The following is a 26,412-nucleotide window of genomic DNA, read 5'->3' on the forward strand; positions in this document are numbered from 1 at the left end:
AAAATTCTGATCAAAATATGTTAAAAATCTTTTTAAACTCCAACAATTTTTTTGCTTAAAATTTTTGGGGACAAAATCACTAAAAAATGTAAGAAATAAAATATATATTGTTAAAAAAAAATCAAATAAATATATCAATTTTCTTACCATAATCAGGTATAATTAATTTCATATATTTAAATATAAATAAAAAATATTAAGATTAGTATAAAAATAAAATAAAAATAATATATATAAATAATTTTAATAAAAGAATAGTAAAATAATTATGTGGAGCGAGGGATCCAAACCGAAACGAATATCGGTTCAGTTTCAGGTTCGGATAAAAATAGCGGTTCAAGGTTCAGGTTCGGTTCGCAAAAAATAAAAATAACGGTTCGGTTCGAACCTCAAAAACCGGTTTAAACACTTTTTAATTCAAACCTACATTAGGATTATGTATAAGGAAAATTTTATTTTTTATTTCATAATTAAAATAAAAACCTTCATTTTTATTAATTGCACATTATAAAATAATGTGTAATTTATAAATATATCAATGAATTTTAATATGAAAAATTACTTAAAATTTTTTTATTAATATATTTTCAAAATTCCTCTCACTCAAATTATATATATAGGGAGATAATTTAAATTTAATTATTGAAAAACATCTTTCCTCACATATTTGGGTAGCTGGCATTGCCAGTATGATATCAGATTTAATGTGTCATTTATAATACTATATGTAAATAATTTATATATTAGATTTAATTTTTTTCTATGCATTATAATTTATAAGCTTAAAATATTTAAAAAATGTTGTAAAATGGCAATATACTAAAGTTTATAAAAATTATGACTGATGTTTATCGATTAAATATGATTGATAATAATTTTAAAATAATTTAAATTTTTCCAATATACTAATAGTAATAACTTACACATTATTTTATAAGCATAAAATTATGAGACTCTAACCGGTTCAGAGGCATTTTAGCGGTTCGGTTCAGGTTCGGATAGAATTTTTTTAGAGGTTTAGGTTCGATAAAAAATACCGGTTTTTAGCAGTTAACGGTTTGGTTAAGGTTTGGTTTGTATCCATTTTTGGAGCCAATTTATACATGTAAAGAAAAATATATATCAAAAATTATAATTTACATACAAAACTAAAATAATTGAGCCGTATAAGCGAGCTATTCGACTCGACTCATAATCGTTTTTGACAAGAAACTTGGTTCGAGTCGTAGCTAAATAGACTCGGCTTAGCCTTTTAACAACATACTAAAGACCTTGCATGAATCAACCGAAATCATTCACATTAATTTTATAAGTCATGATGGCAATTAATTCTTTTCCCCCAAGGGGTATCATATCTTCGTTGCCCAAGATGTTGGATTTAATAGCTTGAATAAGATATTATACGTTTCTTTATGCTTTACCCAAAATTGATTAGCATAGGCGTAGCCAGGAGGGGGCAAGATATACCGCATTCGGAAATTTACGTGTCCGCGGAAATATTATTTAAGCAAATGAAAAATTAATACCTAATAATGACTATAGTTCAAAATATTTAGAAAATCATTACATAAAAGAAATCAATATTTTTATATAAAAAATGTAATATTTCCAAGGCCTAGAATATAAGTATCTTATAGATTTCAAATAAAGTTTATGAGGAACAAAATTCTGTCTAGAACTATGGTCATTAGCATTTAATAGACAGTTCCATGTTTCAATAACTTTTTCTATTAATTTATTTGGTTAATGATAGAGGATGCAGCGCCAATACCCGTGGGGATATATAAAAATACATAATATTATTGCATATTTTGTATAATTCGCCGCGAATGTATTTTGTTTATTTTTCACATTAATAGAGACTGCTAAATTTGACCATGAAAAATTTTAATTTTCGGAAAGCCCCTGTGGCCTACAGACCACCGTTTTCCAATCCATTGGTTCTGGATTTGAATCTAGCACGGATCATGAATTTTTTATGATAAACTTGGTGGTTTTGTTCTTGGAGGATGATATATTGATATCGAACTTGAGACCACGAGATCCGTTTAGTATATAATAAATAATAAGTGGGTCTTATTGAAAAATATATATTTAGCAATGTCTATCAGGGCAGAAATTGTAAAATATAGATTCGGTCGGTACTGCCTTTAGCAATAAATATTATTAATCTTATTTCGTGGTAATATGAATATATATAAATTATAGGAATTATTTTGATTTATCACCTTTTATTTCATCGTCGTTCAGAATTCCCTAACCCAATTCTGCCGAATGTCGGACTGAAACGAAGCCCTTGTAACTCCTGTCAAAACGATTGGGATTCTGTCTGATTATTTAAAAATTAACATATTTTTATATAAAATCTTGTTAGAATTTTCGGTATTTGTAGATATTGGATAGTTTCGCATATTGTAATATTATCTATTTATTATATGAGCATCAAAATTATCTAGTTATGGCGAATCATATATGTTGAAAATAAATAATTCAAACAAATAATAATTTTAAATGTTACATTTCTAACGATCAAGTAATCGCGTCTGTTTATTTTTGTATATCACATAAAATTTCATTTAAGTTAACCGATAAAAAAAGATTTATATTCTCTATAAACAAAGGTAATTTTAATATCTTTTTAAATGTTTTAATAAATAAAAGAAAATAGATCATTTAAGTTGTTACTAAAATCAAAGAAAATAAATCATTTAAGTTGATACATGGATGAAAATAAAAGAAAGGTTTAACGCCTTAAAAAATAAAAGAAATATCAAAATAAGATAAATATAAAGATTATAAAATATTTCAAAAAATCCCATTGGTCTAAAACATAATTATGGAATTCAGTGTTCTTAGGAAATAATCAGTAGGATCTTATTTAATGCGTCGTATCCATCATACCCAAACCATCAACTTTCTTATAAATTACCTACAATATTCTCTCATATCATTCAAAAGAGGATAGGCTTAAAAGCCTGTGTTCTTAAACGGCTCGATTTTTAAAAATTGCTAACCCAATATTTTAAGTATAAAATTTAATGCAAGCTTCAAAATATCGTTAATAGATATCCAAATATTTCTGTAATATATGAGAATATTCTTCAGGCATTTGTAATATTTCTTGGCTAAAATATTTGGTTACCGGTTTATAAAAATCGAGCCGTGTAACAACACTATTAAAAGGATAAGATTTTGAAATGAAAAAATTTCAATATTAGAGTAAAATGTCTAATATTTGATTTATTCCCTTATATAATAATTTGCATATTTGATAGAATTAAAAAAGGAACAAAAATAAAAATTTTGAAATCTTCTTACAAATCATTTTTTTTTATTCTTTTATAATTTACCAATTATTTTATATACATAATCTATTTTTTTTTAATATAATAAAAGATATTACTATATAAAAATAGTAAATATCTTCTTATGAGATAAATATCTCGATAAAGATTGTTACAGAAGTAACTTTTTCGTTATAGACGAAGAAGAAAAAATATATTCAATTAATATATTTGTATTATATTAATAATTTACTAAAAATATATCTAAAGTAGAATTTTTATTTAATGTTAGTGTTTCAAAGCGCTAATGTCTCACAGTCTAATGCTTTCTCCTTTCGAACAGTTCTAAATTAAAATTGTAAATACACAACTGTTTACACTGCCTAATATAAAAATATAATTTAGTCGATTATTTTATCTATTCAATTTAGTGCAAATTATGGAACTTGACATACAAAATATACTTAATGCTATAAATACCCTCTATCACGGAAAGCAAGACAAAGAAAAGGCTTCTCAATATTTATCAAACTTGCAACATTCAGTAAATGTTTTATTTATACTTTTAATATATTTTTTAAAAGTCTAATGGTTGGGATATTGCCACAAAATTGTTGTTATTGAAACATTCTTTTGAGGCAAGTTATTTTGCTGCGCAAACACTAAAACAAAAGATACAAAACAATTTTAATGAGCTACCATTAGAATTATATAAAGTTTAATTAATTTTATATAAAACTTTATTTGTTTTGTAAAGCCACTACAAGATTCATTATATCAATATATTTATGAATATCATAATCAAAATAATATAGTGATTAATCAAGTTTAATTATATATACATATATATTATAAGTAAATTTATAAATAGTTGAGCCTTGCTATAGCAGATTTTATATTGAGAGCACCAAATATTGATGAGTCACTTTCAACACTATTTTTGAAGTAAAATAATTTAATTTTTAAACTATCCAACACATATATCAAGACTTAATGATAATAAATGGGACAAAGTGTTATTGGAAATTTTAACTGATTTGGTTGAAGAAGTACCAATTCTATTATATTAATATATAAATAAATTTAAATTTAGCTTCAAAGTAGGAGCTTGAAGTTAGGATCAAATAAGAAAACTGTAATAACTCAAAAATTATCGGCTTATTCAAAAGCAGTTTTGAATAAATTGGTTAGTTAAATTTATTTAATAATTATTTTGACAATTATTATAGTCATAACTTAATATATTAAGTTTAATATAATATGTAATATCGCTTAAATAGAGACCTGCCCATCAATGGGGCTACTAAAAGTTAAAGAAATTTTTTTTAAAGATCTAGACCTGTTTTTTAAATGGATTAAGAAATATCTTACTCTTAGTTTAACATAATGCCTTTTAAACTGTCTTTTGGATCATTGACTTATGATTATTCTTTAATAAATATTATTTTTTTATATTTATTACCTATTAAAATATATTTACATTTTTCCAACAATAACAACACCAAAAATAATATTTATTCTATCAACTCATTTTATTAACTATATTTATGTAAAATTTTAGTTTAAGAAGTATTAGTTCCCTGTAGATTCATGACAAAATAATTGCATGTTTCAATTTTCACATGGGTATATAATGATATCTAAATGAATTTATTGAATGAGAAAATAACTAATAAACAAAAAAATATGACCCTGGATATCTTTGAAACTTTCATAAGATTGTTTTGGGTCACTGGAAAGACAGCCACCCTTTCACCTTAGTCAGCTATTATTAAGGAATATATCAACTAGGTAGTGTTAGACTATATGACATTCAACCTGGAGGCTATTATAATAACAAATAATTATGTATATCAATTTATCAAATATTTGATTTGAATATTTAATTTTTATTACAAATTTAAAATAAAATATATTAAATTACCTCATGGTGTATTTCAATTTATCAAATATTAGATTTGATTTGAATATTTAATTTTTATTACAAATTTAAAATAAAATGTATTAAATTACCTCTAGATAAATGATGAACAGTATATGTAATTTATTCAAAAAATACAATATTATGCTAATTGCAAACAACTTATAAAAAATATTAACAACTTAAGAAAATATTAATTATATATATTATAGGATATTCTTTATCATTTATTGGTAGTTTTCCAGGTTTACCCAAGTAAGTCAGTTTCTCCTCTAATCCCTTTTTTCCACTTTTTACTGTCCTTAATGTCACATTTGTAAGATCCTTCACATGGCCATTATTATCATTTTCATTCACAATTGAAAAATACCATTATTTTGATAGAATAAATCATTTCTGAAAAATAATACCATGATATTTTTTTTTATATACTTCAACTTTGTCTCTCAATGAAAAGTTGATTACCAATACTTAATTCAAGTTTTTTTTAACATTATATTATTGTTGTTAAACGGCTCGATTTTTAAATATGACTAACCCAATATTTAGCCACAAAATATTATGCAAGGCTCGAGTTTTTGCTAATAGATGTTCAAATCTTTCTGCCATTTATGAGCAAAATTTTCAGTCTTACGAAATATTTTTTTACGAAAACATTGAGCTAGCTGTTTTTAAAAATCAAGTCGTTTAACAGCACTAATTTTATCCAAATGGCTGATCATTCCAAGCAAGATATGCTCCAACTAATTCATTTTACCATATATAAAATTTGGTGGATAATATAATAGAAAAATCTCAAGAGAAAATTTGCAGATGACTATCTTGTAGATTCGCTCTTTACAAGATTTATTCATTTTGATAACATCTATCTGTAATAAAAAAAAATTGAACTTCTTAACAGAAAATTATATATATCAGAAGTTGGATAAAATGTGAATATTTATTTAATATTTAATATATAAAAATAAACTTATAATTTCTTAAAATTGATGTCATTTAACATTTTGGGATTTTAAATACTTAATGGGACATTTAGACTTGTTTTTTTTAGCAGGACAGTTAACCTAAATAGGGACGTATATCAGCTCTAAATTATTTGATGAATGATAGAATTATTCATATACAATTTAAATTTCCAAATAAAAAATAATGTTCCCCACCTGATTTTTTTTTGGAAACTTTTCTTACTTTTTTGTAATTAATTATCTAATCCCATTCAATCAGGTAAAAAAAAAGAAATAGATATAAAGGATATCTAACATTAATCTGTTGTAGGACTCTAGTTCTTATTTAAATATTATGTAAAGATTGGTTTTCTTGTACTCCTAATAATTTTTCATAAGCAGTCACGTGATGAAGGTACAAGTTGATATCCATTACTGAATCACCTCAAAATCAGTATAAATGGAAGGATTTTAGATATATCTTCAAAGATCTAAAATATAATTAAATTGATATATTTAATTATATTATGATGATTTTATTTATGCATGAACATAGGATGAAATAACCATCAGAATTTGCTTACAGCCTCAAACTGATTCTGAATTATTTACCAAAGTGTTTAAATGCCTTGAGAGATGGATTGAAGCTCATATGATTGACATAGATATCAATTTGACACAATCTAAAGCATTTATGGCTTGCTTAGACAAATTGGTATATTATATAATTTTTAAAATATTTAATTAATATATGTATATACTTTTAATGCAATAGAGTTTAGAATCATTAAACGATACAGACATTAAAGTTCATGAAAAAGCGGCAGATGTTTTAGTCGCTACAATAATTGCCATTGAAGTAAATATATCATCTCGAGCTATTTTAAATGCACATTTTTTTTGCAACAATAATTTTAACATCAAATTTTTACTCGGTTTTAATTTTATAAATTTTTGCCATTAACTCAAGCAACAACACTTTTTAATTTGAAAAAGAGCTGATCTTTTTTAGAATGATACCCAAATTTAAAACTCGGTTTAAAATTTTAACAGGATCACAACCCTGATTTGAAAATTATTTTGACTAAGCAATAGAAGTGATAGATTAGGGTTAGGACTTGTTAATCTGCTAAGTTTTTTGACTAGGGTTGAGTTCAGTTCAAACCAACATTTCACTATTTAATGCTTTGTCCATAAAAAAATGTGCAAATGAAAATTTTGCTGGGACTTAAGTAAACAACCTAATAAAATTATTATATATCCCTTTTTTCAATAGGAACCATCTATGTACCCTGAGGTAAGCCAATACATAATCATCAGAATTTTACCTTTATCCAGTGCCTACTTTCAGTGCTTTCAACATGATGACGATATTAATGGCGATAAGTTTATATTAAATTATCACACACTTGAACTTATATTTACTGTTGAAAACCTATGTCATACATTACCCTTGTTATAAAAAAAGCCCTCTAATTTGCCGATTGCATGAATCTTATTAAAGTTTTTCACTAGTGGTTTATGCGTTAGATAATTCTCTGGCCAAGAGCGTTAAAAAGCAACCATTTAACCTTCTGTCCTTAAATACCTAGATACCTTCTCTCTTACACCCAATCTTTATAAATGAAACTCCTGTCTGAATTATTTCCAAAACTCAAACATCGTGCTAAGAAACTCACTTGTTCAATTCTCAAAAAAAACACGATTGATTCTCCATTGTTTTACTTAAAATACTTTTACACTATTTAAAAAAAACTTACCGTACCAAATCAAGAGCCATAAATTATTGTTCTTTATTCACGGAGCTGGGTAACCTGTGCTTAACATCCATCATATCCAATCCTAAAGAGGTTTAAATATTTATGCCATTATTTTTTATTAGAGGTGAACCAATACATCGTTTCCCTTTAGATGTCTACCAGATACATCATATCACCTACTGATAATTATTTCATTACTAACCGATCCTATAATTTAATATTTTTCCCGGCATACTTGTCCAAAATTTGATTTTTTCTAAAAAATTACAAATTCGGAAACTTTAAAAGAAAATAAATAAATAGGATTTTTTAAAAATCATTAAAAATGTCGCAAATATATTTCTGAAAAATTTTTAAAAATTTAACATAATCATTTTTATTAAAAAAATTTTGAAAGTATTGAAGCCCTTCGAATTTTTAAAACATAATATATTTCTAATATACCATTTACCAATTTTATAGCAAGTAATTTGAAATAAACCTACAATTTAATATTAAAAAAATTGCCATTTCATTTAAATTTTTTTTATATAACCCAATATTTACATAGCTTCATAAATTTGTACGCCTTTTTTGGATATAATAGGATCGGTTAATTTAAAAATATTTGCCAACGTTAAAATTTATGTAATCCTTATTTATTTTTTTTTGCCTAAAGAAATTCGATTTGAGATAAAATTTATAAGTACAATTTTTATTATTTTTTTACATCAGAAAGTTAGCGCGAATATTCTATTTTTTCTTTATTTTGATATTATATAATGGCTCAAATCAATTTTAAGATACCATTATCTGTGGTCCATGTTGTTATCCCACTTGTTTTATAAAAAATATTTAAAGTATAATAAAGAAAAATGATCAATGACCATGATATTGTTAAAAAATAAATAGGTTTTAATTAGAAAATATATTGTTAATTTTTCATAACCTTGAGGAGAAAGATGAAAATCTGAGTTATAAGTAGTTTATATTATCTAATCTTTATATAGGGTTGACTACCATACCACAGAAAGCATACGACAATTTTTTAAATAAAATATTATTTTATTTTTCCCATTTAAAAAAAAGCATAACAAATATTAGCAAACTATATTTGTATTAAAAATATTGTACCAAAGCCCAAAAGCCTACCAATGTTCCCTGGCTTTAGGCTATATTCACATCTCTTACCATCTTTGTGTTAAAATATTATATTTACATGCTTTTTAAAAATAATTAATATGGAATATCAACATGAGTTCGGAACTTTCGGACTATCCCAAAGAGAAGCGGAATGGTTGTTACATCATTCCATCCCTTCTGGGATCTGGAATTTTCCAACCTATTTATCAACTAGGTAATTATAATTGAGGATAAAATATGAGTATATCGTGAGTGAAATATAATTAAAGTGGTAGGGTTAACTAAAGATTGAAATGGGTATTTTCTTATGTCATTTTTTATTACATTGTTAAATATCTATTTTTTGAATTATCGTTTGATTTTTTTGAGGTAATCAACTCTGTTATGATTAGTGTTGTAAATTCCTTAACTCGAGACGACTACGAACTGATTTTTGCAATACTACCTATATTATTGTTATCCAGTATTATTAAGATAATGTTTTATCAATAATTCAATAACGATCTTAGAAATAATTACCATTTTATTTTAATATGTAAATATTATTTAAATAATAAAATTAATAGGGATTTGGCATTTTAGAAATTGTAGATCTGTTACTAAACTGCGTCACTCATTCTGACAACGAAGTAATTATTTATTAACTATATATTGTTGTTTATTTCTAAAGAAAATTATTTCATATAACATGTAATCCAATTCAAATTAAGGAATACCACCTAGCTAATTTTATTAATATTAAAATACATTTTGCAATTCACGTAGTATCTAGCGTCTTTGTGCTATCTGCGTCTTTAAGGTGTTGAGATATTGATAAACCTCAATATCCCATATTTATCGTAAAAAGTTAGGAAGCCTGATGGATAAAATTATTATTTATTTCATTGGTTATTGTTAATAATATGTTTAATGATTAATTTATATAAATTGATAATATTATTCTATACCCTTTAAGTATTATTTTGTATTAATGTAGTATGTTTTTCAAATGTATATATATAGTTGAACCATAGGGTTGGCAGATTTAAATCAATTTGTTTTAAATTGCGATTTAAATCACCCCTTTTTTTTAAAATGATTGATAAATCAAAATGTAAAATGGTGAAAGATAAGACTAAGATAAGCAAAATCTAAATTAAATAACCAAATTGCACTAGTAATCGCCACTTGTTAGACTTCATCTATTTCAATTTTTGACATAGTAGAAAAATAACTGGTGATCCTATCGCAATAGTGAAAATTTATAAAATTAAGAAAAAACTTATATTAAAAATCACAATCGTCGACACCACATTGTTACTAGAATTTAATTTCTTAAATAAAAAAACTAATTTTCCTACCTTTTCTGTTCCAAACCGATTCCTAAGCTTTGAGTGAGCAACTCCAATCGAGGAGAATACTCTCTCGACTGAAGCGGATGATGAAGATGCAGTAAATAGTTTTATTATTTTTGAATATTTACAACCTCCTCAATTTCCTTGGGCCACCCACCATTCAGTTGGGTCTACTTTATTTACTGGATTATCCCAAAACATAATTTTAGTAAATGTCTCTGATCTTGCTTGAAACTATACCATGATAGATAAAATGTCAGTGTGATAGAGTAGCCACCCGTATTTCATTGCTGTTTCCATTTCATTGGTTGTTAAATTTAACGATATTTCTGGTTTAAAAGGTAGGATAAAAAGTATGCAGAAGTTAAAGCTTGATTATATCGTTTAGCAAAGGAAGAAATCTGATTACTACTTATTATTTTTTTTATTACATATAAGATGGTGAAAAACTATTGCAAATTCTTCTAAGGAGTTTTAAATTGGGCAAATTCTTAACCGATTGAGAAATAGCAATGGCTAATTTTAGTTTGAAGAAATTAAATTTTATTTTGCATTTTTATTTAAATCAGAAATTTTAAAATTAATTAATTTTAGCAAACAATCCCTTGAGCATTAGTCCTTTACTTGCCAGATAATATTAGACTGAAATTTATAAAAAGATATTTTACAATCTTGGTCAATAGTTTAACTAAAATTTGAAATAATTTTTCAAAAAAATCGCAATTTAAATTAAAAAAATGGATTTTTTTAAAAATAACGATTTTTCAACTCTAATGAACCATGATAAATAAGATATCATTTTTGTTCAATAAAATTAACTTCTTGGTTTGAAATTTATTCGTATGAAAACAACTTTTTAATACAGGCACATCTTACCTAAGATATAACGTCCAAAAGAGGAACTCATTCTTAATAAAAAAAGTCCGGAAAGGCCTAATAATTTTTTATAATGATATCTTAGATATTTATTACATATTAGAAAAAGTTGGGATGAAACGAACATCGACGTGCCACGTCGCAAAATTAGAATAGCAAAATATCGCGAAACTATAGCATAGCTATATAATTTAACATATATTTTATAAATACGCATCGCTTGAGCTATACACGAGGCCTTAGTTTCGCTCCATACGGAATATAAAAACAGAAAAGTCGTTTGATTTTCTCTACTTGGCAGAACACGATTCTTTATATAACGTTTCCAAATCGCGCCATATTTTGCATATTTTTTTTTGAAAAACTTTAATTTTTAGGTTTTTTTGTTATAATTCTCGTCTATCTTCCCTTCCCGCTAGCAAGGTAGGCTATAATTTTATATTGTATATTTTTTTAATATACATAAGGTATCAGAAATAACATTTAATTTTTGGTACAATTTTGCCGAATGCCTGTACAACAACACCAGTGTTACAAAGGACGAAGCAAAATTGGCCCTCTTCAAACCATACGTTAATAAACTCTTGCAAAATCTCTTCAATAAAATCACCCTTGATAGCGACTACGTAAAAAATAATTAAAAAAAATATATTTACTCCTACATTAGGGACAGTGGCATAGCTAGATTTTTAAATTTGGGTAATTTTTATGAGCAAAACCTAAAAAAATTCAAGAATTTTTAGGGGTTTTCCAAAGGTTCAGAGATTTTGAGTCCCTCTACGTCCACTAAGGACCTACTAACATGGGGTTATGTGGAGCCAGTAGCTTCTATCATTTTTATCAATGGGACTATTTTAATTTTTATTGTAATATTGTTTGTTTTTTAATATTAATTTCAATAAAATTTATATTTTAATATTTAACTAATCAAATCTCTGATATGATTATAAATTTTATCAGGCTATAGCTAGATATTTTGCCAACCTTTGTAAATAAAGCTATTTTTCTAAAACTCATCCATGTTGTATATCTAAAAATATATTAAGATCTTTTATATAAAATTCATACAGAAGGGTTGCCCATTCTTTATGCTTATAGAGTTTTTAGGGTGACTACATTTTCTTTAATATTTGTAAGAATATAATTGAATGTTTTCACATGCATATGGAACGTCTGACTAAATTTATCGGGATAAGAAGGGATAGTATTTTTAGAATGAAAATATATAGTTCTAATTATCATATACCTGCCTTCCAAAAATCTTTGCTTTTTCTACGTTCAATCATAAAAAATCATTCGCATCAAACATTTTGAACATTTAAAATGGAGGATTTAATAATAAAATTTAATGAAAGATTCGGGACATGTTTCAATCTCTCAAAACTCACTAAAGTTATTTAATTCTTAAAGTTTTTCAGAAGTAATTTTTATATTTAGGACATAGCCTAATTAAGATCATACAACCTATCCATTTCTTTCCATTTCATCATACTTGCTGCTCTAAACTTTAAGTAGATATTACAATTCAGAAATATCTATTGTCTGATATTTACCATGAGATCATTTTCATTTGACATTTTTCTCGCAAAAATTTTACAAATTACCAAATTTTAATGATAAAATCATTAAAGTTTCACAATTCGTAAAACTTTTAAGAATCTCAAAATATTCTTGAATTAGAAAAATTCATTTAGGCCAATATTTTAACATTAAAAAATGGCTTGTATTTTTTTTCCCGTTAGATTCGCGTAATTTCTGAGATTATTTTTTTAAATATATATTTAACAACATAGTCTAAAGAAAGTATAATTCAATCCCGGTCTATCAAATTTTTTTTTAATTCAGTAAAATAAATTATAATATGGTATTTTACTTTTTTTTTGACCTCTCCCATGTACACCTTCAAAAATACGAATCAAATATATACATTATTCATATTCGATTCGTATAATTCCTTGTTCGTATTCTTACGAATAATAAAGACAGAATTTGATTCGATTCGAAGAAATTCCTTCAAAATATTTTCAAAATGAAAAATTATGTTAATACAACAATTTAAAAAAGTGATTTGAAGATATGGTAAAATATAAAAATTTACGCAAGTAAAATGTTAAATACTGAAAGAATACGAAATTCATAAAATAAGAATCAAATTGAATATCAAATTACATTTTAGGTTCAGCCCCATGAAGGTTTCTGGCATCTGCTTCTTCTATTCATTAAATAAATTTTTTAGAATATCAGTGCCATTGTTCAATTATGGAATTGGAAACAATATTTTTTTCTTTCATTTTTTTCCTAAAGAAAGACGAAAGACAAAATATATTAATATTTATTTACATGATTAAAAAGGATGGTATACCCGATCATCATGACGATATAGGCGAGTACAGGATTAGGATATACGAATTGATACAGGATTTAGCGTTTGCCTCTGACCCAATCTCCATAATTAATCAAGTTTTTTTCCCCCATTTAATTATTTTAAAAAAAGATAATGTACCTTTTGCTATTTTGGATTTCAAAAATTTCATTTATAAATAGAAATATACTAACTAAGAATTAAGTCAAAATTCTAATTGTTGATTCCATAATAAAAAAATTGTCAATTTTTAAATTGTTAATATTACTTTCGAAAAAATAAATATTTTTAAATTTCATCTATAATTATCGCGATCAAGATGGTTACTTACATTAGAGAACAATTATCGCCACTTCAAAATTTTAATCACGCTTTTACTAACCACATAGCCTCCGTCAATAATTGGCCCACTTTGGAAGCCGCATTTTTCTTGATATCAGCACTGATGAAAGAATTATTATCAAAGTAAAAAATTTAGCTGTTATTTAAGTCTTTTTTTTATCAGTAATTTCATATGCCTATTTTAATTTCACTTTAATCAATTTTATGAGCGTGATTTTAAAAACCATCTGGTTAGCAAATGTATATTTTAAACATAAAGTCATATTTAAAATTATTTTTATGTGTTTTTTTTAATGTGTAAGGGGCGGGGGTAGTGTTATGAAATCGCTCCTTTTAAGATTGAATCGACTACAAAAATAGTTAAACCATGTTAGCCAAAAACAGCAACCTCAGCTTGGAAGGTTTAGCCTAGAGAATGGCTCAATGTCAAGGAATGACAATGAATATCAATTTACGCTTCCAGTCAGGTATGCAGCGGGAGGGAGCAAGAGACAAATCTCACCCCCTCCCCAAAGCCAAAACATTCAGAGGCTGATTAAAATATTTTTTCAAAAAAATTACTTTTATTTATCACATTCACAACAGAAATAAATACACTACTAATTAATTCTATGAATTATTATCGATTCAAATTTTACTTAGCGTTATATTTATCAGCCATTTAAAAATTTTCCACCAAATCATTTGTGTCCATTTCACTGCAAAACTGAAGTAAAATATTCCAAAAAATTTGATTGAGATCATTAGAATAATATTGGAACTTAAGGAAATTATGACAAATGATGATGAATTAAATAAATTATATTTCGCTGTTGAATCAAAATCAGAACTCTATGAATTTAATATTTGTCTGCCCCGACTCGCAGTAAGGCAAGCCCATCGTTCCAATATTAATATAGAATCAATCAAATAATATTATTGGAAAATTTTATGACTCAAACTAATGAAAGATTCTTTATCAGTCAGCAAATACAAATCTGTAAATATTACCGGAATCCTTCAGAATCATTTCAAATCTTGATAGAAAAAATTAATATTTGACAGATGTTTGAGCATGTTAAAGTATCTAATGATGAATTTCTAGCTAAGTGCAGAATGGTTGTTAATGTTCCAAAAAATCTATAGATGCTTTGCATAATTTCAAACATAAGACTATTTCCTAATATATAAAAAAATTTATAATTTTGGCATCTCTGTCCATTAGTACTTCTACCAATGAAATAACATTTTCTTTAACCAGAATAAAAACATACCCGAGAAGTAGTATTGTTAAATTGCTCGTTGAAAAGGTTTTTAATAACTGCTGACTAAATATTTTCGTCAGGAAAAAAATGTCTTAGCCTCGAGATTTCGCTAATAGATGTCTGAACCTTTTTGCCTTCTATGAGCAAAATCTTCAGCGCGTAATATTTTTCTGGGTGAAATATTTAGTTAGGCCTTTTTATTGAGACGTTTAACAATACTAATGATTGGTACTACCTATGGAAAAATATTAAACATAAAGAGTTGACACCAAGAACTGTTGAAATAATTAAAAAAATTAGTTCAATCCTAAATTAAATTGAATTTTATATTATAAATTTATAATATGTTTCTTATTAATTATATTTTTCCCATTTTTAATAAACCATATTTTCTCCATGAGTATTTGTAAGTTTAAACATGCAATAATTAGTAATATTTTTGTGATTTAATCTATATTTCCAATAATTTTTTTTTTCAAAAATATAATTTTAATTTACATATCACATATTAAATCCTTAAAATTATTTTTTTACAACGTTCTATTTCGAGACATTTATTTTATAAGATTAATACACCTATTGTATACATTTAATATTTTGTAATAAATTTATATTTGAATTTGTGTATTAGAAATTGACAATATTTTATAGTCATTAGTCCTAATAAATTTCTGAAAATTAAGATATTCTTAAATTATTCCTAGAATAATTCTTAAATTTTTTTAAAATTATCTCCCCCCTCCTTAGTGAATCCCTGAATATGCCCCAGCACGCTTCAATTCAGTTGATTTTCTTGGTAGGTGGCTTTAGATTGATCCAATTTGTAACCGATTTATCGACAATATCTACTGTGACAGGCATCAGTCCGGCTCCGGGCCGGCTGTGACAACATCATAAAATATAGGCCCGGTTGGTACCCCAAAATTGTTGGTGTATTATTCCTTTCCTTTTATAAAATTTTTTATTTTATAACTATCAATTAATTTAATAATTTTTGTAACATATAATCAAAATTTTATGTAATTTTAATTTAAAATTCATTACTAAACCTTAAAATTTATTTAGTAAAAGTTGATTATGAAAAAAGTGAAAATTACATTCTTAAGTGTTAACTTATATAGACCTTAAAATTTAATGAAAAAATAATAAATTTTATCAATTAATAACATCTTTCGAAATCAAATTCTTAATAATAAAATAAATACCCTCACAATGATAATTTAGAAATCTTCCTAACTACCTCCTCAATAATGTCTAGAATAATAAAATACCGGTCATTAAGCCGGTGAAAAATATTTTATACAAAAAGATTTGTACATTTTATAAAAACGATGCACTTAACTTAAAAAAGATGTATACTTTTTAAATTCCACACTTCCTATTCTTCCTTTTTGCCTGATTGAATTTAACAATTATTAAATTAGTTTTAAGAAAATATAAAAAAACTTAAATTAATCATTTTCTTTATATATTTTGTAATAAATAGAATAAAATTATCAAATTTTTAAATTGATATTCTAATTTAATGCTAGGAAAAATATTTTTTTTTAAGTTTTAGATTTCTTCTTTATTAACTTTTTAAAAAGGCCGCATGGGCTGGGTCTATATTTAAATTGCTACTCAGCAGGCAGTTATGAAGTATATATATTAATTCTGAATCCGCAAATAATCGTAACTCTTCCATTTAAGATTGAAGAAAAAGAATCATATTCCAAATAACATCGATACAATTAGTAGCGAATCAGACCTTTCAATTATTAGCATGTCCACTTCGATACAGAATTTACTTAAACAAATTTGCGATATCCTAAAAGACGACATTTTACCTAAACTCTACGCCTTAATTTACCCTCCGGCATTCGTAAATACGTGTGTTGAATTAATTTCCGACATGTCCGAATGGTTGGCTTACAGTCCCGATTATTTAGGTTTATAAATAAACGATATTCAACTCTTTAGTGGTAATTACCAAAGTTTTAAGTAAAATTTGAAATATCTTTTTTGTTTTAAAAGTAAAACAACCACCATTTCTGAAAAAAGAAGTTGAAATATTAATTCCTGCCAATTTACATATATTAAAATTTATTTGTTAAAATCCTAGACTCTTCCCTGAACTTCCTGTTTGCCATACTGATTGTTTCCCCTACCAAAGATGCCCTGAAATTATCTTGCTTACGAGCCGTGACCAATATATGTGGCCATGCCTCTAAAAACACCGGTTCCCAATCTCTCCTCATTACCAAATATTTGCCCAATCTTCTAATCCTTTCGGAAAGTCAAAATGGAACCCTGGATGCCACCTCGAGTAGTAACCTTGTCCTTAAAAATTCGATTGACGATGAAGCTGCCAAGCTTAGAAACGTTTCTCTAAACCACGCTTGTAGGCAGGAATTAATTAAAGGTTTTTATAAATGATCTTTTTTATGATGGATTGATTAACGGTGATAACGTCATCTTTAATCTTCTTGCCAACGAAAGGGCAGTCTAGCATTGACCTGAATAGCATCAGGTCTAAGGTTGAGTGGTCCCGAGTGCTCCAAACTAGTACAAACTACTCGTCAACCGTTCCGGTTTAAGTCCACTGATTCCATTAGGACCGGACCAAGATTTTTACTACTAAGGGGCTTTCTCTTTTAAGGATGATTATTTTTGTCAATCTTCTTTGAACATCGAGGTACCTTTTTAGAGTAGCCTAAAAATAACCCTTAATTGATCACCTTAAGTTTTCTTAATATAATTTGATTTTTCAAATATCATTATTTATATCTGTACATTCTTTATTAAAGCAATATGCATCATATTGCCATACCTAAAAGATCAAACTTCAATAACGCAGTGTCTGAGCGTGATTTGCGAAAAATTGATACAAGGCTTACTCCATGTTAGTAAATGACTTTTTTAATAAACATTTTATTTTAAATATTATCCGCTATATTTTTTAAGATTTGGCATGAGACAAACTTGGTTTAATTTTTTTGTTACTCATTGCAAACACTCCTCTTATTTTATCAATTGAGCTATTATTAATATCATAAATTGAATTAAACAAGTATGTTGTCTTCTTTAATTGGTCCCTATATAATATCATTTATAAATAATACCTATTTCTATTCTCTTTAGAAAAAAGCTATATAAACCTGATTAGAAATATATATGCATGATTAATATAATATACATATATTTATTTGTGATTAATGAATATAATGTACATATATTTATTGATATTTATTTACCAAATAAAATGCTATTTTCTAAATGAATTCTTAAAAATAATTAAATTTTAAAAATTAATAGTCATTTTAAAAAAAATAAAATTAAATATTTTTTTGAATAATATAAAACAAACATAAAAAATGGAAATGTATTTATACCCCATCTGATAATATCTTCTTCAAAAGGCCCATATTGGCCACCAGTATTGGAATTATTACTAGAATGTTAAACGGCTCGATATTTCAAAACGCTAACCCAATATTTTAGACATAAATATTACGCAAACCTTGAGATTTTGCTCCTAGATGGCAGAAAGGTTTGGGAATCGATTAACAAAATATCGATACTTGCGTAAGATTATTTTAAAGTAAATAATAATTTAAAATCAGCAAAATCGAGCTAACAACACTAATTTCCAGTTTAGTTTTTATTACATACTAACTAAAATATTGATCTAATGATAATATAAATTAATTAAAATATAATAGGAAATCAACTCTAAAAGCATGGATAGTGATTGCGACCCTTCACCCTGGCTAGATCAAATATCATCGCTTTTCAAGTATAATGCACACCTTTCCTCTAACACCATTCAATTTATCATTACCATTTTTCTTAAATTAATACAAATTGCTGCTAGGCATGCTAATGAGAGCACGTCTTAGCCCTATTGAAACCTCACTAATATTATAATAATTTTTAAATGATTCAAAAACATTGTATTATTCTATATTTATAGACACAAATAAAAATAATTTTCTAATTAATTTTCTGAAAAGGCCGTTTACAATTTACAAATCTTCCACCATACCTAGCATTCTAACTCCAATGATAGGCAAAGTATCTTATTATTTAAAAAAAATAATGGAATTATTTTAAATTTTGTTACAACTTCTACACGAACTTGATTGTATCAAATCGTTTGTGAAAGATAAAAATTTAGGATAGGCCAAATTTTCTTATTTCATTTAAAATTTATTTAATTGAATAATTATTTGTTAGGGTGAAAATTTATTTTTAAAAAAAAAAATTAAATTTAAAAAGAGAAAAAGAAATATATTGTGTATCTAATTTTTGCTTTATCCAGATCTGGCCAGTTCTAAATCAACTCTTCTTAGCTTTTCAAAATTGCGAGCACAAAACCGAAAAAATTTGCCGAACAATAAAACACATATTTAGGGCTGTTGGAAGGGAAGGAAGTTCCTTTATACTGCCTCAACTCGTTGGAACGGTAAACCCTATTTTAAAATACTTTTATAGAGGTAATGTGAGACTTAATCACTATATAGGATAATACTCACTATCTCCTTTGCCAATGGCTAGTAACATAATTTAATATTCTTTACAATATATGTTAATTTAAAACATTATACGTGACAAACCAGTTGATTTTTTTTAAAATTTAATAGCCCTCACCTCAACTTTATAAATGTATTTGATTTGATTTATAGCCTGTTTAAAATTTTTTATTAAGATGTGGAGAGGGGAGGGGTAAATGATTATTTTAATTGGAAATTTAAGAATTCTGCCCAAAAGAAAATGCCAACCTGTTCCAATATGATTTTGGCAGACTCGGAACATTATCCATATATTACTCGAATTATAACAATTCTTATATAATTTGTAACAATAACATTTTTTAAACAATATTTTATTTTATATATTCCTTATTTAAAAAAAATATAGATCTTAAATCTGTACCAAACCAAACATCACTCCTCATACCTTTATTTGGGAAGCGTTATCGTGGAAGAATTTTATCCTGATACAAATTACAAATCTGGACTTATTCAAATGTTTGAGGTTATATCCATGAAGAAATTTAAAAAAATATATAATTTTAGTATAAGCTTTATAACTGTAAATTCTGACATGACAACCCCTGGGATTGTTTTTTTTTACTGATTTTAATAAGGATCTTCACCATTCTCGCTCAATCAACCTAACCTAGATCTAGGCTCACACTAAAATTATCTTGCTAAATTTTATTAAGCTGATCAAAGTTTCATTGTTGATTTATTATAAACAAAGGCATCATTTTAGATTCAAATTTATTTATTCCTATCAATATTATTATAACATTTTTCTCCCCAGAATTTCACCCTCCACACCATAACATATATTTGTGACAAAGTATTCATGACGGACGTCTCAAATACCCATAACTCTCCTTCTCAAAAAATCTTGCAATTGCCTCAAGAATATATGGAATATTGGAACAAACTAGAACAGCCCGAAACTATATTATCGGCATTGAAACAGATTCCGGATAATATCGAAGATTACTTTAGGCTATGTCAAAAGTATATATTGTTTTAAATGAAATATTTACTTGACCTTGTTTCGAAAACTAGGGCTAGGAAAAACAAATATCTCAAGTTTTTTTGAATTATTTAAAGAAATTTTTAAATTATCATTTTATCTAGGATTTTCTTTTTAATAACTATCCTAAAATGGGCCCCTTACTGAGATGATCATCATGTATGGTGTACCTTTATTACATATTTTACCATGCTGCACAAAATATAAAATTTTGTTATAAACCTTTCCTCGAAAAAAATTTTCTATAATTTTATTCAATTATGTATTTTTTTAAAAAATACTCATATAACAGATTTGTTAAATACCTGACCTTACCTTTCCTCAAGAATCAATATTTTCCTCACGTATTCAAAATTTTCATATCCTCTTGTTATTTGGATCACAGAGAGGCTCATTCAGCTTCTATGCTTTTTCTGTGCGATTTCATTAGCGTTTGTTCATCTGATTCTCAAGTTTCTATATATTTTTATTTTTCAAAATTTGGTTATTGGTGGGTTTAAATAAGCATGATGATACGATGGCTGGTTTATTAAAGTTGTATAATACGCCCCATTTTTTATTCTAAATCGTCCATATTGTAGGTGGCTTACAATACCAATAAAATGCTCTTATATTTAAGGAAGAGAATTATAGATTTTGATGATATAGGAATAAATTGTTTGTAATACACTGTTTAATAAATAAGCAGAGAAGATGGTAATTTACAAATCGGGTAGTATCGGGTAGTGCAAAAATTTCAGTGGTGTTAAGAAGGAAATGTAATAGGTGTATTGTGAAAAATATGAAATTTACCGGGATTGGCAGGGGAGTTTATTGGGCAGCAGCGTTTAGTTATAAGCGACCTTATCTTTAAAAGCATAAGGATCATTAGTAGAAAGTTCTTAGGCTAGATTTGAAGGAAGAGAGTGCTAGATATAAATTTAATAGGAAATTGATGATAAATGAGTATGAGGCTCCACAAATTTGGTAGCTACGAGAACCTTCTAGGCACTAGAAAGCATGATGGTGGAATTCAGAGGCAGGTAAAGCTGTGAACGAGAAACGGAGATGTTACAAAAGATGGCATGATAGTAAAGAGGATGATGGAGAGATATTCAAGGATAAGTTAAATACCAAGAAATTAGCAAAGGCTCAAGATGATAAAAAGCAAGGGTTTATAAAAGTATTATAGTGTATGGAAAGAAGAAATATCTTCCTGATTGCAAAGCAGGTGGCTAAAAAAGACAGAGGTAGTCTGAAAAATATAGAAGGAAAAACGATGATTGATATTAATTATGAATATCCTGAAGCATAAAAATAATTTATTGAATAAAGAGAATGAATGGACTTATGGAGTTAACAGTGCAAAGATAGATGGTCCTGGCAGGTTAGACAAAGAATAAATTAAGAAGAGTTGAAGATAAAAAATAAAAAGCAGTGAACTTAACAAGGAGTGGTAATAGAAATTTTTAAGGGGTTTGAAGACTTGGTGGGAGTTGACTGGCCTACGAATTTAGGCAATCTATGAAATTTTGGGAGAGGCACAGCCAGTGGCGTAGCTGCGGGGGTGGTTTTTGGGTTTGGACCCCTCCCAGAGCAAATTTTTTTTTAGATTATGCGGTCAAAAGACTTAAAAGTGATTTTATATCAATTATATTACTATTGAAATTATTCTGGATAGTATTATTATAAAGTCATTGAGAATAATCTACTAAATTATAATAACATATTATTGATGCATTTAAAAAATATATTTATTATATATTATCGGGCAAAAGGGCCGAAGGCTCGTTAAAGGGGGTCTGGGGGGCGAAGCCCCCAGCTTTTATATATATGGACCCCCTCTAAGGAAAAAAGGAGATGAAGGAGAAAAAAACAAGCAAGGACTGAGAGTGATGATTGAAATAGAAACGAATAGAGCATGAGAAAAAATTAACTGTGGTAGTTTGCGCATGTTGAACTAAACACAAAATATTATTGAGTAAAGAAGCACAAGGAATAATAAAGGCCTCAAAGATAACTTAAGACGATCTAGATGAAAGTGATAATGGATGACATAAATAAACTAGCAATGTCCAGGACTGTTCAAATGGAGAAAGGGGGACAGAGGCAAACTGGCTTACCCGGGTAAGCGTTAAATCTACTACAAAGAAGAAACATTTAAAAAAATATATTTTATTGGTTCATATTAGTATTAGTTTTAATGATTACCCCTGTACTTGAAAAGAATAAAAATCATTATTATAAAAATTCTTGATTTTGTTTTAAAATGATCATCCTCATTTTTAAAAAAGATATAAGATGAATGATTGCCAATGTTCATTAGAAACATTATCAGAGTCAGCATCATTCAAATTTTGATTCTCATATTTGAATTCAATCACGATATTCTAAATAAATAATTGATATGAATGTATTTTTATAGGAATTAAAATATTGCTATCACAGATGCTCAACTTATATAATAAATATAGATAAGATATCGAGATATTATTTGCTTTAATATATTTTTTAGTAAATTAAAAACAAAAATATATCACTTGGTAAATTAAACATTAGGAACTATTTTTAGCGTTATCCACGAAATAGAGCCAAAAATTTACAATAAATCTAAAAATAAATATATCTATATTTTATAATTTTTATATAATATAGGTATTGCTTTTAAACTAATATATTATTACTATTGGATTAATTAATCAGCCATTGGTATTGACACTTGGGTGGTATTGGTTTTAAGGACCAATGCAATATCTGATTTTATGTTAGATTGTATTGGTATTGTAAACCAAAAAAATATTGGTATTATTATTGTGGCATTAATATGTGCAAGCTTAATGTTTCTTACTGGGATTATTAATTATAATTTATATAGGGTTTATAATCTTATTAAGATGAGCACTTGTCTATTTCGGGGTTTAAAATAAGTGCCCTGATAATAGGTACAAGAGTTATATTTGAATACACAGGACAACTCCGACAATCAACATGAAAAGAAACGATTTTTGGATACCTTACTCAATGAAAAAGGTCAAACTATAATCGATTCCCTAATCAAAGCGATAGTCTTTAATTTATCTTCTCAATTGTACCCAGAAGTTGCTGATGTTATTTACGAATTAATGGTCTACAATAAAAGGGTTTATTATTTATACTTTGCAAATCTTTAATTTCAAAAAATATTAATTTTTTTGAGTCTATGATTTTTTTGCCAAAAGTGACTTATTTATATATAAACTTGAATATTAATAGTTATAACTTTAAATAATAATACCCTATAATTACAATATAATCCTAAACCACTTATAATGTTTTGATTATAAAATTTTTTCACGTAATTCAATTTTATAATTACTCATGAATGACATCATTTATTTATTTATTATAATTATGATATAAAATAAAAATTTATCAAAATCGAAAGAACGTTACATATTGGATTGACAGCACCCTTCACGATATACAACAACAACGGCAGAACTTGCTTAATTCTTCTCAACTATCAGCTTCCCTTTCTCCCGAATCATCTCTCCTGTCCGAACAATGCCTTAACGAATTTCGCTTGAGCATTCTTAAGTTTATCATTAATTGCTAATTAATATTTTTAGAATTTTAGTGATAGTGTTTGATAGATAATTTTATTTAAATATTAAATTTTAATAAATGTAGATGGAAGTTTTCTTGAAATTTTTTATGCAGATAAAAGTAAAATTTATTTAAATAAAGGTTACAATGAAACTATAATGACCACCATATTTTTACCATCTTTATGCTAATAATCATCTATAATATCAACCTCTATATAATCGTATAATGAACTCCTACTTTATGAGAATTTATTTAATAATTATAATATAGCGTTTAAAACGAACATTACACATTTTATTTATTCCCCTATAGCTACTTAAGAGTCATTTTTGTTCACCTCGATTTTATTATTGAGTAAAAAAATGTACATAATTTAAAGCCAAAAAATAACTTATTTTTCATCAATTTTCTGAATTTTTAGTTTGACATTTTTTATAAATAAAATAAAATTTATTTAATACCAGTGCGACACAAGAAAAACATATAACTAGAGCTTTCAGGGAGCTTGCTCAAATTTTCAAATGATTTGCTAATCCTATCTATCTAGAATCTTCTTTGATGCAGGGAAAAATATTAATGTACATATATAATTTAATTATACATACAACTTCTATATATTTATATAATTATTTTTATGGATTGTATTATTAAAGTGATTTATACAATAAATTGTCTTTTCTTTTTATTTGATATTATTAAATAATTTACACTATCTTTATTCAATTTTAAAATTTGCATATTAAAAAATATGCTGTCTTTTAATTATTTCTTTCTATATAATTATCAGAGACATACAGGCTCTAATCCCGGCCTGGAATGGTCTTAAAAATAATATGACTTTAAAAATCAGGTCCGGTGTTCTGTGATATTTTAGGTTACGTTTAAATTGACTCTTTATATTAATACTAACATTTATGATTGACGATAATATATTCTTACAAATTATTAAAATTTTAGTAATTCGGACAGTTATGAATGACATGAATTTTATAATTTCTATTAATTAGTAATATTGACATTTATGAGTGGCCGATAATGTTAAAAGTCATTAAATTGAAATTTTTAATAATATTTAAACCTTTTTATTTTCAACATTCTATACGGAAATTTTCGTAATTATTTTATTTAATATTAAATCTTCTAATTATTTTTATAGATAATAAATTTATGGCTAATATTGAGCATAAATTTTAAATTAGCAGGTTAATTAATATATTTTAGATTCAAATTATTCACAAATTTTAGAGACCTGAAATTTTATGCTTCATCACAATAATTTTATTATTGAATAATTCAATAAATTATGATATCTTATATAGATAATTATGAAATAATTATATATTTTAATCTCTACATTTAAAATCAACAAATGCTGTAAATATGGTTCAAATACTTTTCTAAAATCGTTTACCCTTTAAGATGCTTTTCCTTGTGTCTCTTTAATTTTTAAAAATTTCTCCGATTCATAATTTTCGACAACCTCATTCGGATTATCGTGGATAATGAGTGTATTTCGAAAATTAATAGACTGAATGAGTTAAATTAATTATGTATATGTTGCATTCCATATTAAATCAACCAAAAAAGTCGATTTTTAACCCGACCCCCTTCGATTTTTTAAAAAATTTGTATTTAAGTACATAATCAAAATTCCAAAATACACTATATTTAATTTAAAATATCTCAAAAAGTAATTATGATAAAATCATAATATAAATATTATTAAATAGGTCTATTACCAATTACCGAAAAGGCTATAAAATAAAAATTGCTCATTTTTATTTTAAATTTTTTACAGATTGACATACTTCTTAATATTTGTACAAAAATAATAAAAAACTTTATAAACCTCTATAATAATTATAATAATTTTCAGATCAAGGCAGAATGATATTTTTTGCACTCCTTGCGATAATGTAAGGGGAATTACTAAGAAGTTAGCGGCTAGAGCAATCCTGCAACGTCCTACGGCCAAGAGTTATTACACTTTAAATAGAAGTAGTATGGTTTAAATCCTATACTGTACCAAATATATAGTAATTTATTTTAAAAAAAGTTGGCGATATATATAACTAAAATCCCAAACTCTATGTGGAGTGAAGAGGTTATTGAGTTCACTGC

General features: G+C 26.3%; 1 protein-coding gene across 1 annotated transcript; it reads left to right on the top strand.

Moving 5' to 3' along the window:
* The first annotated feature begins 3,705 nt into the window (after window positions 1-3,705).
* On the top strand, window positions 3,706-24,974 carry LOC135923332 (transportin-3-like). The gene is made up of 26 exons (XM_065458018.1): window positions 3,706-3,828; window positions 3,869-4,000; window positions 4,042-4,110; window positions 4,156-4,229; window positions 4,273-4,333; window positions 4,378-4,470; window positions 6,706-6,864; window positions 6,925-7,008; window positions 7,426-7,535; window positions 7,924-7,999; window positions 9,598-9,660; window positions 11,709-11,867; window positions 13,594-13,701; window positions 13,923-14,068; window positions 16,879-17,117; window positions 17,291-17,590; window positions 17,976-18,070; window positions 18,891-18,964; window positions 19,182-19,242; window positions 19,490-19,633; window positions 20,089-20,205; window positions 20,497-20,705; window positions 21,017-21,176; window positions 23,673-23,843; window positions 24,128-24,279; window positions 24,756-24,974. The coding sequence occupies exons 1-26, from the start codon at window positions 3,724-3,726 to the stop codon at window positions 24,814-24,816; spliced, it is 3,222 nt and encodes a 1,073-aa protein (XP_065314090.1). The 5' UTR covers window positions 3,706-3,723; the 3' UTR covers window positions 24,817-24,974.
* Window positions 24,975-26,412: the final 1,438 nt, after the last annotated feature.

The sequence above is a fragment of the Gordionus sp. m RMFG-2023 genome, chromosome 2 (assembly GCF_954871325.1).
Source record: "Gordionus sp. m RMFG-2023 chromosome 2, tfGorSpeb1-WG-v2, whole genome shotgun sequence".
Lineage (NCBI taxonomy): Eukaryota > Metazoa > Nematomorpha > Gordioida > Chordodea > Parachordodidae > Gordionus > Gordionus sp. m RMFG-2023.

What these genes read in the sequence shown, in the direction of transcription:
- LOC135923332 (XM_065458018.1), top strand. Translation starts at nt 3,724, where the DNA reads ATGGAACTTGACATACAAAATATACTTAATGCTATAAATACCCTCTAT. An exon ending in CTTTCAACACTATTTTTGAA is followed by an intron (nt 4,230 to 4,272) that starts GTAAAATAATTT and finishes ACATATATCAAG; the next exon opens with ACTTAATGATAATAAATGGG. An exon ending in TTTGTTCATCTGATTCTCAA is followed by an intron (nt 21,177 to 23,672) that starts GTTTCTATATAT and finishes TTGAATACACAG; the next exon opens with GACAACTCCGACAATCAACA.